This window comes from Salvelinus sp. IW2-2015, linkage group LG36 (assembly GCF_002910315.2).
Source record: "Salvelinus sp. IW2-2015 linkage group LG36, ASM291031v2, whole genome shotgun sequence".
Classification (NCBI taxonomy): domain Eukaryota; kingdom Metazoa; phylum Chordata; class Actinopteri; order Salmoniformes; family Salmonidae; genus Salvelinus; species Salvelinus sp. IW2-2015.
The window spans coordinates 9,787,776-9,805,289 of record NC_036875.1 but is presented as its reverse complement, the minus strand read 5'-3'; the positions used below and the strand labels follow the sequence as shown (position 1 = coordinate 9,805,289).

At 44.1% G+C, this 17,514-nt stretch overlaps 1 protein-coding gene across 4 annotated transcripts in view; it reads right to left on the bottom strand.

Moving 5' to 3' along the window:
* The window catches only part of LOC111959602 (protein TANC1), a 173,837-nt gene that overhangs the window by 90,322 nt on the left and 66,001 nt on the right, over positions 1-17,514 (bottom strand). For all 4 annotated transcript variants that reach the window (XM_023981286.3, XM_023981287.3, XM_023981289.3 and 1 more), the window contains exon 4: positions 7,888-7,995. In XM_023981286.3, coding sequence (XP_023837054.1) covers positions 7,888-7,995 — 108 coding nt within the window. The remainder of the gene's footprint in view (positions 1-7,887; positions 7,996-17,514) is intronic.

The window sequence follows — 17,514 nt, the reverse complement described above, 5'->3', positions numbered from 1 at the left end:
CAGTAAACCATAATTAGGACCCATCCATCTAATATGTCATAGACATTTTCCTCTTGAAAAGGGACCAGTGAATCACAACTGATGTCTGCATCCCAATCTGTGTTCAAAGACATCGCCATGAAGCACCATCTCCTGAAGCAGAGCTCTTATCTTAGACTATCAGGGAGGTTATTCATTTCACTATTGTGGAGGTTCCTTGGCAATCAACAGCAGGGTGAAAAACAGGGAGGATTTAGACAGACAGAACTGTAGTTTTGAGATTCAAGGCTGTGAGATTGAGCGATTCAGTCTGAACAAAAGCAAGTAACATACATTGCAGGCTGTCTATGTGGTGCCAATTAACAGGTGGTTCATCATCCAGAACCGATTCATCTAACTCTTCCCAGGCAACTTACTTGTCTGATATTAACCCGCTGTTTGAGAGACTGGTCCTTCCTGATAAATCTGTGGCTAATAAAGACCGTCTTTAACATGCCTGGTGGTGCCTGTTGATGATGTCATCACACATTTACTGTAAATGTCTGCCAAGGCCCCAGCAGTGTGGCTGTGAAATCCTGATTCGGATCACCTACTTCTGCCTGATGAGAAGTTTAGGGCTGAGGAAATGAGAACATGCTGGAGGAGGTGGACGTGGAGTTGCATTAAGACACAGCAGCACCACACTAGTGCATTGTTGATGGCCACACACACACATATTCATTAGTGGACACCATAACAAAACGTTTTGCAGCGGAAAATTAAAACGGGTGTGTCTTATTGGACAAGTTCAGGTAGTCCCTCCAAATTTCAATCTGTTTTCTTCCGTTTGATGCCTAATGAACACGACCAAAGAGCATCATCTGTCTAATAGAGAAGAAAAATGCCCCACACTGGTTAAAGATGCATTTAGGAATCTCACCATATGAACTAAATATATGGGATACAGTAAATGTTAACTGTAGACAATCAACTAGTTCCATCTAAACCCACAACCACCATGCCTATGGAGGTTGCAGATAGATCCAATAGAACATGAATGTCACTAGAAACATGGGTGTGAAATGTTACTAAGTCCCTGAGGGGGTAGTAAGAGTGAGGGAAAAGGCAGAGGGGATGGAGTTTGAGAGAGCGAGAGAACAGAGAGAGAGTACAGAGACAGAGAGAGAGCGAGAGCGAGAACGAAAGAGAAGAGAGAACAGCAAGAGAGAGAGACGAGAAAGAGAGAGGAAGAAGAGGAGAGAGAGAGAGAGAGAGAGAGAGAGAGAGAGAGAGAGAGAGACAGAGAGCGAGAGAACAGAGAGAAGAACAGAGACAGAGAGAGAGAGAGAGAGAGAGAGAGAGAGCGAGAGGAGAGCGAGAGAGAACAGACAGAGAGAGAGAGCGAGAGAGATAGAGAGAGAGAGAGAGAGAGAGAAAGAACAGTCCTGATTGGCAGAGACAGACCTCAGGGGGGAACATGAGGAACGACCACAGCTGAGACAACGTGACCACTGCTGTCTTTCGGCACACACACACACACACACACACACACCACACACACACACACACACACACACACACCAAACACACACACCACCACACACACACAAACAACCACGCACACACACACAACATACATGACACACACACACAAACAGTCACAACATTCATGACACGCATGCACACACACGCACGCCTTTTAGAGTGCTGGAAGCAGTATCCTTCTTCAAAGACGGAGCAAAGTGAGATCCCTTCACTCCAGACTCCAGACACACATGTATTTTCTTAGTCTCTCTCAACCCCATCATCCATGTTCAGCAATAAGGAAAGACCCTTTTAAACCCGAAAACCCAACCCAAAACCAAAATATGTCTCCTGGGTGTTCATGAGCCTGAGTCGTGGTATCCATTAAATGAAACATAAAAGACTGGAATAGTCCAAAACACATCCACAGAGAAAATAATATTCAGCGTTTCCTGTGACACATAGGGCCTAGCGCATAAACAAACCCTCCAAACACCCCACAAAGYCCTCTCTCTGTTCCCTTCAGTCACCCAGCAGTCCCCCTCTCTCTCTCTCTTTCATTCTCCATCCATTGGAGATGCTGTGAAACGTAGCTTTCATAAAGTTGGAGATGAGGAATCATTTAGAACAAAAAGACTCTTCACAACTCATCTGAGCCGCTGCTGTCTTGATCCGGTTCTAAATGTCACACAGTTCTCATGCTACAGACTTCCGATGGATATTCCACTCATTCCTAACCCGGCATTCCGATCCTCCTGACAGAATTCCAAAGTGACACTGACCTTGTTACAAGCCCTCTTACTTGACCCCTGGAGGTCAGATGATTTGCGTAACCTCTCAGGGCCGTCCTAGGCCAAATATGTGGCCAGTCATATGTCTGTCAGTGTCTGTTAGTGAGATGCTATACACATTAGTGCTGGGCGGTATCCCGTATTTTGCTATATACCGGTATTGATGCACAGACCGATTCGGGTTTTTACTTGACCTTCTATAATGTTATTTTAGTTTTTGGTTTGTTAAATTTGATATGCTGTGTGTAACGTTCATTTTTATGCTACTTGAGTCATCCCTCTCCGCTCTCTTGCTCCATACCGCTTTCCACACACAGTGCAAGGCCAAGCCATTCAAAAGGAGGCTGCATGCTATTCAATTCTTCCTATGACAGCAGCACTATCAAAGGACATCTCTGAACCACCATACTTTCACACACACACACACAGCCTGCCTCTCACAGCCATGAAAAGACAGCATGAGAGATGTTTCTACAAAACCTAAATGTCTATTGCACTGGCAACAAAGAATAATGAGTAAACAGCACATATTGTTTGCCTGAGGGCATCAGTACAGTCAACCCTGAGCAGAAAGTCTTTCAAATATAAATATAATAAACAAGTGTCATTAAGACATAAAGACAAGGATGATAAATACATTTTTATGCTACTTGAGTCATCCCTCTCCACTCTCTTGCTCCATACCGCTTTCCACACAGACCTAGCCCCGCCCCCTTTCACTCAAGGAGCGTGTTTGTTGTTGCTTGACCACGAGACGCTTGCGTTCAATCTGCATGGTCAATGCAGCACAATGTTGATGAAAACAATGTTGTTTCCACTTTCTTCCTTAATATAAATCCACAAGCGTTCTAGCTAACAAATGTACTGAGTCAGAGMAAACGTAACTAGCTAATAACAGCCTGATACCAGTGATGGTATAGGCCTAAATCCGCATGTTGTTTGTGCAGCAGTACCTTCTAAATCAAAGAGCAATAGGCGAAGCATGAATATGTTGGCTACTTGAAGAAACATTTCATGTAGCCAAAGATTATAGGGTCCCCTAGGACACACTGACCATCACTTTGGTCACAATAACTCCTCCCTGCCCACTATTATTTMTATTCTAACTATAGAATTAGAATAATCATTCTATTTCCATGATTCCAACAGTTCACCCAAGTGCTTTGATCTAAATCGCAAGAAAAATCACAATTGCAACATTTAAAATAAGGCCTAGTTGTTGCCCCTACATGGTAGCGTGGAAATGATCTCAAATGACCGCTGGAAATGCAGGAACTTATTTTGGGTTGAATTTGAATTGAACCGTATAAAACAATCAGACGCTAGGGTCACACTACTCATAAAGCAAAGTTCGAATTTTTATTATTCTAAAACATAAAATACCATCAAATACTGTCAAACATTTTCTAAATACTGTGATATGATATTTTGCCCATATCGCCCAGCCCTAATACACATTACTCCCATAGAACTAACACACGCTTATTGCGGACACAGGAATGAATGAATGACTGAAACAGGAACACATTCTTGTAACATAGGCTACTACAACCTCATGGAACACATTTCAAGACACACAAGTGTGATGGACATGAAAAGAAGACTGATCTCACTGGAGTCTGTGTAGAGCTCAGAATCAGAGGTGAAACTCTATAGCGGTGTGTGTGTGTGTGCGGCGTCCAGAGTTCAGTGCACCTGGGCCTCACCGTGCTGACAGCTAAGCCATACCAATTAGGCCTTATTACAGAGTTCTTAGAAAGTGCCTAACAGTACATGCTTTTATGCCATTACTGAAATATGTTGACTAATTCTGAGTGCTGAGCATTTAGTGCTTTTTGAGGTCGGTTCGGTTTCGGTTAAAACATATATTTTATATGACGTTTTTTTTTTTTGTTATGTTTATTATTTTTTTAAATATTAAATGCACTTTGATTATGTGGATTGTAATGCYGTAACAATACAGAGTCCCATGATGGTGGTGACTGCCCATTACTGATTATTACTTATTAACCATCATTTATTCATATTACTTTACTTTAATAAAATATTTCAGTTGTTGTGTTTATTACATTTGTTTTATTTGATGACTTTATTATTTCATTCCAAGTCATCATCTCATCTCTATAGAGCTGACTGACAAAATCACTATTTTAGTAGTAAAATGTATGACTGCTGAATACCAACTATCAATCACTTAGATCATGTATTTTTGAAGGTAACGATATCTTGTGAAGTCACTGCTCTCGATTGTGCAGTCTTCTGTAGGCGTGCCATGGATTAAGATCATTGTAGTTAATTACCACGGTTTCTGAGCTAAACTATGTAGAATATTGTCCTGTTGGAAACTACAACTCCCTACTACATTRCACAGTTCAGGCTTGATCTGATTTATCTCTAGAGAAACTGCATTGAGGTCACAGAAAAAAAACAGAAGGAAATGGAATTCAAATAATTGAATGGATGTTGGTAAATTAGTTGTAACATTGTTTTTTAAATAACCAACATTTTGGTAATTTGCTCAGCACTACTAATTCCTCATGTCGGTGTTATTCCTCAGCAGTCAAATTCCTCCTAACCCTAACCCTAACCCTAACCCTAATTATCAGGTGTGTTAAATTAGGGTTGGACTGAAAACCCACAGGACGGTAGATCTCCAGGAAGAGGGTTGGGCAGCCCTGCTCAAGCACATGCAGGGTTAAGACAACGTTGGGCCCGCCCCTCTCCTGGAAACACATGCTGGTGGCAGAGTGCAGGGGGGGGGGGCGGCTGGAGGGGTGCTGGGGTCACCAGGCCTGCTGTGAAAGGAATGTCAGGAGGAATGTTGCTAGCTAAATATGAAGGAAATGTACCAGGAGGAGGTGGGGGAGGCCAGGCTATTTGGGGCTTTGTTTGATGACACAGAGAGCCTGGGACTGACCCTACTGGAACCCTCCAACATTCAACAAATGTACCGTGTTAGGAGCATGCGCAGCGTAACAGAGAGTAACACGCTGTGGCTGTGTTTGAGAAAGGGAAACAGTGAAGCTGCTCAGCAGCAGCAACCCAACGTTGCGCTGTGTCCAGCGGAGCAGAGCAGCCCAGTCTGAGAGTTACTGTGCATCCCAAATGAGAATAGGGTGTCATTTGTGACGTACACCTAGACAACTATTGGACAAGCTTAGCATCGGAGCCACCAGACGGCTTTGAACCGGCGCCCTCCCTGTCCCACGGTAGCTCTAAGACGCTGAGCCAACTTCCCCGGCCCCGACACAGACACACCCTCCAGCCCTGGTATGTTCCAATCCACACTGGCTGTGTGTCTGCGTGGCAAATGGCACCCTAATACCCTTTATTAGTGCTCTACATATGACCCCTATGGGCTCTGGTCAAAAGTAGTGCACTATATAGGGAATAGGTTGCCATTTTGGACGCCCCCACGACTCTGACCTACGCTGGGTTTCTTCCAATTGTTACATGAGCCAAATACAATGAGAGGGCATCTCAGAGTTCCCTGACTAAATATAACAGCCCACATTCCATTTACAGCCGATGGGAGGAATTAAACTCCACCCTGTTCTGGAAATCAAAACAGAGCAGTAAGTGGAACACTACCCTTACCCACACAAACACGCATGCACACACATGGACAGGGACAGACGTGCGCTTGCAAACACACACACAAGCAGATGAATCTATTCAACTCCACATCACACTCCAATCAAACCAAAAGCTTGCACAAGCCTACTGTACACATTGAACCACATGTTAGCAAAAAGAATCATTCATTATGTTCCAAACACGGAGCGTAGCAAAACAGCCAGACTACACAGGAGGAAGGGGAGGACCATCCTCCTCAGTGAATTTCAGAACATTTTAAATCGTGAAACATGAAAAAAGTTAGATTTTTTTTAGATAAAGCTATACTAAATATATTTACGTTAAATAATTGATTAAAACACACTGTTTTGCAATGAAGGTCTACAGTAGCCTCAACAGCGCTCTGTAGCATAGCACCATGGTGTAGCCAGAGGACAGCTAGCTTGCGTCCTCTTCTGGGTACATTGACTTCAATACAAAACCTAGAAGGGTCATGGTTCTCACCCCCTTCCGTAGATTTAACCAGTAATTATGARAACTTCTGGAAGACATCATCCAACCTATCAGAGCTCTTGCAGCATGAACTAACATGTTGTCCACCCAATCAAAGGATCAGATAATGAATGTTGTAAAATGAAGGGGAAGCGAGAGAGAGAGAGAGAAAGAAAGAGAGAGCTATATTTTGTTGTATATTTTTCACTTTCACCTACTACTTGCTGTACACTGTACTGCATGATTGTACTAACGTGTTAGTTCTATTAGCTATGTTGCCTTTGACGTTAGATAATATGGTGACAATGATTTAGGCTGTGTGTAGCGGTTAGCGGTTATGGCGGTTATGGTATGAAGGTTTGGCTTGGAAAGGTTATTTYGCCTGGTCACAGACAGCTGTTGTGTTGTGCACAAGCGAAGGGAAAAGGTAAAAGGAGGAGAGTACGTAGATGCGAGAAGGAATTATTCAACGAGCAAAGTGATCATGCTGTTTGTATGTGGCTGCTTTGAAAGTGAACTGTGTTTGTGGGTAATCAGGGGTGTAATCATTCCGCTGATTCTGTTGAAAACGTTTCATAAACGGAAACAAACGGAACGAAATGGGGATAAACATACCAGAATTTATTAATTAGAAACACTCATACACCCTAGATCAGCTAGATGCAAGCAAGAGTGCGCAAGGCGGTATTGAATGTGTCACTGTCTGTCAACTTGATTACACACATTTTTCTCTCGAACTGTGAACCTACGCTGTATACTTTCATTAATAGCCTAGGTTATAGCAACCTCATAATAGGTATAGGGAAAATGTGAGTATCATATAGTAGCCTAAACCTATAAATGTTACATTGAACTGGGTGAATGGAATATGAATGACAGTCATCCAATATGCTGTTAGAAATAAGGCTATGCTCATAAAAAAATGATTGTCCTCCCTCATCTGAAACGGCACCGACCTCCACTTGTTAGAACATCACTCGTTGCTAGATACACAATTACACAGAACACTCATACAGTGGTTGACACTCCCATAAAACAAATACAAACCTACGCATAACCCCATTATACACACACTTTGTGTATAACACACACACTCAGTAGAAAACACACTCTTTAGAATACACACTCTGTAGAACACACACTGTGCAGAATAAACACTCTGACGAACACACACTCTGTAGAACACAAACTCTGTAGAACACACACTCTGTAGAAAACACTCTTTAGAACACACACTGCAGAATACACACTCTAACGAACACACACACTGTCGAACAGACACTGTTGAACACAAACTGCAGAATACACACTCTGCCGAACACACACTTTGTCGAACACACACTTTCTCGAACACACACTCCAAACAGCTCTGGAGTCAAAACCCTGGTGAATTCCAGAGGATAAGACAGACAGAACCAGTGTCAGATTCAGGACTTTAAAACCCCTAGTCAGTCTTTCTCATTCCATCTCCTCCAGTGCCTATCACAGCCAAACCCCATAGAAACACACACAGACACACCCACAAAAACACCCAGAATACACTCACCATTGTGGGAGGACTCTGTCTTGCTGTCAGCCACTTTCCTTAGCGCTGAGATGATGGAGTCCCCGGGAACGCGAGGGCTCTCCACATACTTGGGCTTCCTGATTAGACCTTCAGGCAGAGCGCAGCAAGAGAGAGAGAGGAGGGAGAAAGAGAGAGAGAGAAGGAGGGAGAAAGAGAGAGAGAGAAGGAGGGAGAAAGAGAGAGAGAGAGAGAGAAGGAGGGAGAAAGAGAGAGAGGAGGGAGAAAGAGAGAGAGAAGGGGAGACAGAGAGAGAGGAGTGGAGAAAGATAGAGAGAGGAGGGAAAGAAGAGAGAGAGAAGGAGGGAGAAAGATGGAGAGAGGAGGGAGAACGATAGAGAGAGAAGGAGGGCGAAAGAGAGAGAGGAGGGAGAAGATAGATGAAGAGAAGGAGGGAGAAAGATAGAGAGAGGCGTTGAGAGTTCTCGCAGGATTCACTTTTCCAGATGGGAATTCGTTGCTGGACGGGCTCGGTGGAGCTCCGTGTGGCTCATACACAGTATGGTACACAGAGAGAGAGACACACAGCTAGCTCCTGTGCTGATAGCAGCTCTGCTCTGTCTGACAGCCCGGAGAGAAAGAGAGCTGCAGACACTCAGCTGTAACAAACACACCGGCCAGCTCCGGGGATTGCAAACTACTGCAGCAGGAAACCACAGCAATTAGCCTCGTAGAAACTTTGTGACGTGTGTGTGTGTGTGTGTGTGTGTGTGGTGTGTGTGTGGTGTGTGTGTGTGTGTGTGTGGTGTGTGGTGTGTGTGTGTGTGTGTGTGTTGTGTGGTGTGTGTGTTGTGTGTGTGCACATGCATGGAGAGGTGTGTGCCTCTGCGGTAAGGTAAAGTGTGCGTTTGTTAGCATGTATGGGATCAGGAGAGAGCGGTTTGCAGAATGAGGTCCAGGCTGCATCCCAATCAGGTGTTGTTTCTGGGACAGGAGCTAAGGATCCTCAGGAGGGTCTCGGTTCTGACCCCTTGGTGAGGACTACGGAGATTAGTGTACTGCTCTCTCTCTCCGACTGACAGGATTTAGAAGCACCTTATCCACGGCACACTATTCCCTACATAGTGCACTATTTTTTTACCAGGTCTCTGGTCAAAAGCAGTGCACTATATAAGGAATAGGGTGTAACTTGGGACGCAGACCTGTTCCCTGCTGTGTCTTTATGATCAACCGCTGACGCATTGGCCACGCCGGAGGCATCGCTCCGTAGGTCTGTGTGTGTGGTGTGTGGTGTGTGTTGTGTTGTGTGTGTGTGTGTGTGTGTGTGTGTGTGTGTGTGTGTGTTGGGGTCGTGTGCGTGTGTGTGTGCACTCACACCCCTGATCCCAAGGCACAGTGCAGGGCCAAGCCATTCAAAAGGAGGCTGCCTGCTATTCAATTATTCCTGTGACAGCAGCACTATCAAAGGACATCTCTGAACCACCATGCTTTCACACACACACACAGCCTGAAAAGCCTCTCACAGCCATGAAAAGATAGCATGAGAGATGTTTCTACAAAACCTAAATGTCTATTGCACTGGCAACAAAGAATAATGAGTAAACAGCACATATTGTTTGCCTGAGGGCATCAGTACAGTCAACCTGCGAGCAGAAAGTCTTTCAATATAAATATAATAAACAAGTGTAATTAAGACATAAAGACAAGGAGGATAAATACTGATCAGGTGAGCAAGAAACATGACCAAAAAGCAGTGGAAAAACAACGATAACCAGGAAGTAAACTTAAAATCTATCTAATCTATAATAGGTATGCATTCCTTCCTTCCAGATTGACCTACTAGAACCCAATCTAGTTCTCCTCTGGTGTTCTAGTGACTGCATGTGTAACCCCAGCCATAACAGAAAGATTAGATGGGGAGAAAGAGATTGCCGTTTCCCATTCCCACATCATATCCACCCCACCTCTGTGTGTGTGTGTGTGTGTGTGGTGTGTGTGGTGTTGTGTGTGTGTGTGTGTGTGTGTGTGTGTGTGTGTGTGTGTGTGTGTGTGGTGTGTGTGTGTGTGTGTGTGTGTGTGTGTGTGTGTGTGTGTGTGTGTGTGTGTGTGTGTGTGTGTGTGTGTGTGTGTTAGCTCTCCATCCCTCGGACTCAGATGGAACATTGGTCCGGCCTGTGCTGTGCTGCTGTGAAACCATCTCGCTTCCCCCATCCTGTGATCTTGTCCTCAGATACGGTTCCAGCCAGCAGCCAGCAATGTTAAAGCACTGGAACCAACCACCGCTTCAGCTTGATTCATACTGCCATCTATGGATATAGGACTTGAAATGCATAGAGCGTAGCCAGGGCTACACCGCCAATGCTGTGGCATGTGGTAATCATCACAAATGTTTATTTGTCCTACGTCAATAGCACTGATAAAACTATATGATATATGCGGGTGTATGTGAGTAAATTAGAGGTATTATACATATCACAGAAGAAAATGGTCATCTTTAGAGTGGAAAACAGAGCAGAGCCAAACAGGAACCAATCCAGTGACCGAGCACGGGAGCTGCCTGGAACTAACGTTCTACAATGCCAGGGAGACAGATGTTTCTGGAGCACCACCAACTAGGCTGGATCTCTTTCAACTAAACCACATGTGAGCTGAAGTCTGAACCCGTCTGATTTGTCTGTGGCTGGCCTCCATCAGGAAGGACCTGGCCAAGTCAGCTTCCTCCAACCAGGATTTCTGGAAAACCTGGGAATTTTCGGAACGTTTTTGCAAACCTATCCTCCGCCAAGAAGCCGAAGTTACTTGCATTTTTTTGCAACCCTACCAAGTCAGCTTCTTGGCTGAGTTGGAGGCAAACAGTCTGCATAAGACTCCATTTATCTGTGGACGGTCAGGCTCTACCTATTAGGAGGAGTCACACAGAGCCAATTAGCTAGGGGGAAGAGAGGAGACAGACCACGCTGTTTTAGATAGTAGATTTACKAAGTCGAGGTCAACATCTCAGGATAATCACCAACCCACTAATGCATTCACTTCCTTCAAGCATTTCATTTCTATGCATACAGTATGCCATGATGACGTGAATAATACAAACCACATGCTTGAAAGTTGAGATATTGTCAAAGGAGTGAATCCACTCAAGCAGAAACCAAAATGCGACTGTATTAAGATCGAATCAAGTTGAAAGGGCTCGATAATGTAGATGGTGAGGTATAGCAAGCTTAGAGTCAGAGGACAAAATACAGAGTTTTTTCCCACCAAAATCTCATCTCCAAGATGTAAGTCTTTCATGTTTCCCTGGACGCCTTTATCAATGGCTGCCTGTCCCCCGAGAAAGCCTTTRGAGCGCTAATATTCTGCACTGAAGACCTGCCCAATGAGAAATTGCATTGTTAAATAAGCATGAAAAAGGCTGGAGAGTGAGTGAGTGGGGGCGTTGAGATGTTGTAAAGGACAGACCAAGGAGAAGACATTACGCCAGCTCCCTCTGTCTCTCTTAAGACTGTGTGCATCCCAAAAGGCATCCTTTACCCTATATAGTGCACTACTTTGACGGACWTTGGCTAAAAGTATAATGGAATAGGGTGCCAAACCACCATGTTCCTCTTCACACAGCCTCATCCAACATACACTTCCCACTCCCCACACAGACAGAMCACCCCAGGACCCAAAATCACATCGACTCTCTAAGCCAATCATAACAAATTAAAATGCATGAGCCGAACTCGTTGCTCTCAGCAGACCCCTCGCAGAGAGGACAAATAAGTATTATCTCAGTGTGATGTCCTCCAACGGCGACCATGAGCTCATCACAGTAGGGGAAGAAAGCGGAAAGAAACAGAATTGAACACAGAGAGGGTGGGAGGGAGAGGAAAACGCCATAACAACAGTCCTATGGAAAACAAACCAGGGTCGTATTCATTACCACAAACCGTAGCAAAACTTTAACATAAACGGGTGTTTGTTATTGGACAAGTTCAGGTAGTCCTTCTATGTTTCACTCTGTTTTCTTCTGTTTTGTGCCTAATTAACACAACCCAGGAACAAGGCAGTTTATTTACAAAGGACATCTATGGTGCTTTAATTCAGCAGAACTGTGATGGTTCAGTGGGTTTTAAAGGCTTGTTACAGGGACAAAAACGGGTGGCAGGACACGCAGATTTCTTGCCATATACAACACAATGCTATCCATGATTCGATCCTGTGTAAACAACACACTATCAAACAACAGCCTACTATCTAGTGTGTGTCTTCCTGGTTGATGAACAAAATAGTCTGGAATCCAATGTGGACAAGAAATAGTAGACACACTATTGGTCCAGAAACTTGGGCACCTGAGAGACCAGGGCCCTGTTTGAATACTTCCATCCTGCATCCTTCCTTCCTTGAAGTAATCACAAATCTGAATGGGTTGGATTGGTGAAAATAATACAGTGGTCACCTTGTTTTCACCTATACAATCACATAGAAATCTATGCTTACCTCAAGGAAACAAGGAAGGAAGGATGCATTTCTGAAGTATTYAAACAGGGTCCAGCTTCCTGGCTGGGAGTTTACCCCAAAAAGGGTGGAGAGGACAGGGCAGAGGGGTGTTAGACAGCCATATAGGGGTGAGGGGGCATACAGAGGAGCCAAGCAGAGTGGTCTGGTCTCAGGAGAGAGAGAGAGGCAGCCAAGCGTGATCTCACTTTGCACACTGGCTTTCTGTGGTGAAGCTTAGACGGGCCATGCCCACTGAGCTGTGCACACACCCACCACACACACACACACACACACACACACCACACACACACACACACACCACACACACACCACACACACACACACACACACACACACACACATACACACAACACATAAACACGCGCGCACACACGACCGCCTGTCACTCGACCTTAGACAAGTGAAAGCCCTCCATGGCATGCACATGAGCTATTACGCTACATAACGTAGTTCAGAAAAGCACTCAAATGTAAAATATTGTCGGTCGGTTGATGTCAATCCCTAATGAGGAATGGGGTGATTATCTACGCTTTTCAAAACATCTTTAATGGGCAATTTCACATTCTTTAAGATGGACTCTGACTTGTTAACGTTTCAACTCTTCATGAAACACAACACGGCTCTTTGTGGCAACAAGAAAAGGAGGCCGGACAATACCCTTCTTTCTGCTGTCGGGACGTCATTCTACAGCTCAGTAGTGAAACAGAATGTATTTCAGACTGAGATAAAAGACGGTTGGAAATAAAAGATTTGCAACTAATGGATCCAGTTACAAGTGCAAGACCTTGAGCATTGGTCAATTATTTTATTACACAAAACAAATGGGGAGAGCAAGACACAGATCCCATAGTGATAAGCTATGAAGCCTCCTCTTTGCCTTCTATTGTAATACACCCATTAGGCATCCTAGAAGAGAATTACTTCATTATAATCATGTTTGACATGCCTGTGTCATGATAATGTCATGAGCATACATAGGCTACTTACTATTTTACTCATAACCGTTATCCTTCTGGACAACGCAATGCATTTCTGAAACTAACCAGCATGGGGAATTGCAAACAGGTATAAGCTTTCTACATGTTTAATAGTCATGTCTATTCTCACCCTCTCTGTTGAGCTAAATTAATTATGCATGGGTAACTGCTGGGAATGTATGGTCTTGAATTTCTGAGAGAAAAAAAGGCCAAAGTCAAACATCTTGACATTAGGTGCTTCATAAAAAAACCTCCCTCTTCTACAGTATAATGTAGGCTTTATTGAAATACTAGATAATTCTGACAGCAGCGGCCATTTTGTATCATGAACTATCTGAAACAATGGGTTCTGAAGAAAGCAACCCTTCAGCAGGCACCATAGTAGTATTTTTCAGTATATTCATAGACATTTGATCTCTATTGGTCCTCGTCAAAAGGGAATAGTGTGTCATTCTGGACGCATCATATAAGCCTTTCTACCACAGCCCCAGAAAACACATGATATCCCCCGAGGCAGGCAAGTAACTCCTGAGCTAAAACTGTAGAGGTGACTTCAGGAGATGTCTCCTCTGAACATACTGTATGTCATTGGCTTTGAAGTAAATTGCATCCCCTTCACAGAGACCAAAAAAGATTTGTAAGACCGAAGGAAAGCTAAAGTAATGACAAATGTTACCAGAAAGAACATTTATGCTTTTAAGTATAAGTCATAAATTTAAAATGTTCAATTTTTAAATAGGAAACCGAACAGTGATTTGGATGAGAGACAAAAAAAAACTATTTGAGGAAGGGAGGGGATAGCAGAGAGAAAATTAATATTGGAAAACATTTTGCAGACTTGAGCATGGAAAGAAAGTCGGCCTTGATGAAAAGGCAGTTATCAATATCAGTTCATAATTATGAAAGTCTTTGTGAATTCCAGGGGGGTATATTCGTTCAAGAGTTAACCGAACTGAAACCTGAGCATTAAATTAGCTGTATATATTAGCCATATTCTATTCATGTATTTGGTATTGTTATCAAATGTAGTAGAAACACATAGCCATGCTAAGCATTACGTAGCAGAGTTTTCTCTGCATAGAAACAGTAAAAACATCGTTTTTTTTATATGGATGGTAAACGCTTTCAGTGTAAACTTAAAACCAGGAAAGTGTATTGACCACTTTCGACAGGAAAGCAATTGAAAGGATATCTTGATAGGAAATAAATAGATTGGTAGGCTTACATTAGTACTGCTTGAGGGACTATTGATTTGAAGAGAACAAAGGGATTTTATGAATAGTAAAATATTGCATGTCACATGAAGGAGGTGGAGTCACTCGACAGGATATTTGAGTACAATAGGTAATGCAGAGAAGATTGGATTCATGTCAACAAAGAATTGATAGAGCACTGTGTCATAAGGCTGACAGTGTCACGCCCTGACCTTAGAGATCCTTTTAATTCTCTATTTGGTTAAGTCAGGGTGTGACTAGGTGGGCAATCTATGTTTTCTATTTCTTTGTTGGCTGGTATGGTTCCCAATCAGAGGCAGCGGTCTATCGTTGTCTCTGATTGGGGATCATATTTAGGCAGCCTTTTCCCACCTGTTGTTTGTGGGATTCTTGTTTTGTTGTAGCTGCCTTGTTAGAGCCGAACGTCACGTTTAGTTTTCTTCTTTATTGTTTTTGGTGGTAGTTCATATTTGATATTTAAATCATGTGGAAACTCTAAGTACGCTGCGCCTTGGTCCATTCATTCAGACGATCGTGAACATTATAACAAAATCAATGGGGGCCCCATTCCCTGACAAAACAATAATCCTGAATGCATAATCAGGAATTTTTGATTCTCCATGACTGTCTAGCTTTGATTTTGATAATTGTCAGTTCTCAAGATGATCCTATCTAAATATATATATAGATCCATGATCTTTTCTACATACTTTATATCTACATTTAGGTACTAAATCACGATTGTGAACGTACCTTTTGAAAGGATACACAACATTAAGGACATTGTGTTGTGCCAGGGGAATGGCAACCGTGTCCCTGTGCTTGTTCTCTTTTTGTCGTTCAAACTCTATTTCTCTCTACTCAATTAGTCGGATGTGGTATTTGTGGGGAGGCTAGCCTGACTCTGACTATTAAGTGGCAGCCCTTCACTCACGGATACCGTTGGGTGAACTTTGAGTGAACTATGGTCGGCTTCTCTTTGTATCTCTCACTACCCGCTCCGAAGCGTAGATCTGTATCACTCCACTATGTGTCTCCATACAGACACTGTGTGATATCCTAGCACTGGGCTTAAGGAGACTGTAGAGTGTATCATGGCAGCAGGGTCTTCTCAAATCCATCAATAGCAGTGGCCAGTCAGGGTTACTTACACGCCTGGACGGGCATAGAAAGAAGACTTAGATGAACCTCTCAGTCCTGATGATGATATAGATATCAAACTGAGAGACCCCAGTGCCAAGAGTCCTGCACCGTGCTCTCCTTCCCATCTGCCTGACTCATCGAGATAAATAAAATAAGTATTTGAACCATAGAGAAGTGGGGCCAAAGCGCCCCATCAAAGCGTACAAGTTTAAATGATTTCCACGTGTAATGGCCTACGAGGGACCTTCTCTGCCCAAGCCTCATTCCATATAAATACAGATTAAAATGATAAGCGGACTGAGACGGCGATAAATATGATATGAAGTTATGAACTGCCGTTTTATGTTTCCCTAAAGCGCATCATGATGGCTAAGTATAGGCCTAATTGTTGCTCACGTGACTCAGCATGTCTTCACCTAGCCTCTCTGCTGGGGGGAGTGGAGTGTAAACTCCACTCTATCTCCTTAGTTGAAATTCAATGACACTAGTAAAGCCTATCATTGGGATGGTAGCAGTGCCGTTATTGGTAATTGGGATGGAAGCAGTGCTGTTATTGGTCATTGGGATGGAAGCAGTGTTGTTATTGGTCATTGGGATGGAAGCAGAGCTGTTATTGGTCATTGGGATGGAAGCAGAGCTGTTATTGGTCATTGGGATGGAAGCAGAGCTGTTATTGGTCATTGGGATGGAAGCAGAGCTGTTATTGGCATATCTGGGGGGGACTGGGCGGCTGATGAGCATTTAGATGTGTGTACGGCTGAGAGGAGATGGGATGTTTGAATGTTGCTCATGCACTTCCAGTCCCCAGAGGGTCATCAAGGAGATGGAGACTGCCGGTTCAGAGCTCAGAGTGTTACTGGCTGGTCTGTGGTGGGTGACCTTGAAGACGAGAGGCAGCAGAGAAAACGCTGAAGGAACCCTGATGGCACACAGTGACCCGTCATGACCAGAGGAGGTCACTGTGGACCTGCCCAGGATTTCATCATGTCCCACTGGCAGTTAGAGCAGAACCAGCCTCCTCCGGACCTGTAAACTTCAGACTGTAAACTGGAGGTCCTGTRCAACACATGTCTGCGCTGCTTTCGTTGTAAGCTCTCTGCTTAGCTGATCAAAGCAGCAGCAGCAGCAGCACCAGGACCATGTGGCTCAGGCATTCGTCACACTCTTAATTGGCATGCAGTGCTTTCTGTGATGTTTATGTGAAGTCTTCATGAAAGGACGGCCATTAAAATCAAGCCGTCCGCCACAACGCTATAGATTAACCAATCGGTCAGGAAGTGAAGCAAGCCACAACGTCGTCGGGAACAGAGCAACCACTTCCCATAAATGTCATGGTGGATGGATGAGGAGGAGTATGGGGGTAGGATGAGCAGCAGGGTGGGTAGAGAGAGACGGGTTGACTAGCGTGGGGGATGACAGGACTGGAGGTGGCTGGCAGAGAGCCAGTCACCCCCCCCAGCATTCCTCCCTGCGCTGAGTCGCCGGGTGCTCAGTCATGGTAACTCTAGGCATGTTTCTGAGCTGCCCGGATGAATCAGCACAACCCGCTTTCACTTACGTACGTCTCTCTCTCTCTCTCATTCCCACTCTCTGACATGACGTCTATATAAGAGGATAAGTCCCTGGGTCATGACATTTCCCTTTGGAAAAACATCGCTAAACTACAGCAGAGGAAACACACACACTCTCCCACGGTAGGCTTTCGCTATGGGTTTGCGCTGAAGGTATTTGACCAAAAGAACACATTCAAGATGGCAACCATGTTTTTAGTGAGAGCTGGGATGTTTCCTATGGTGGGGGTGTGTTTATTAACTGTAGGTGCAAACTCTCCCCCT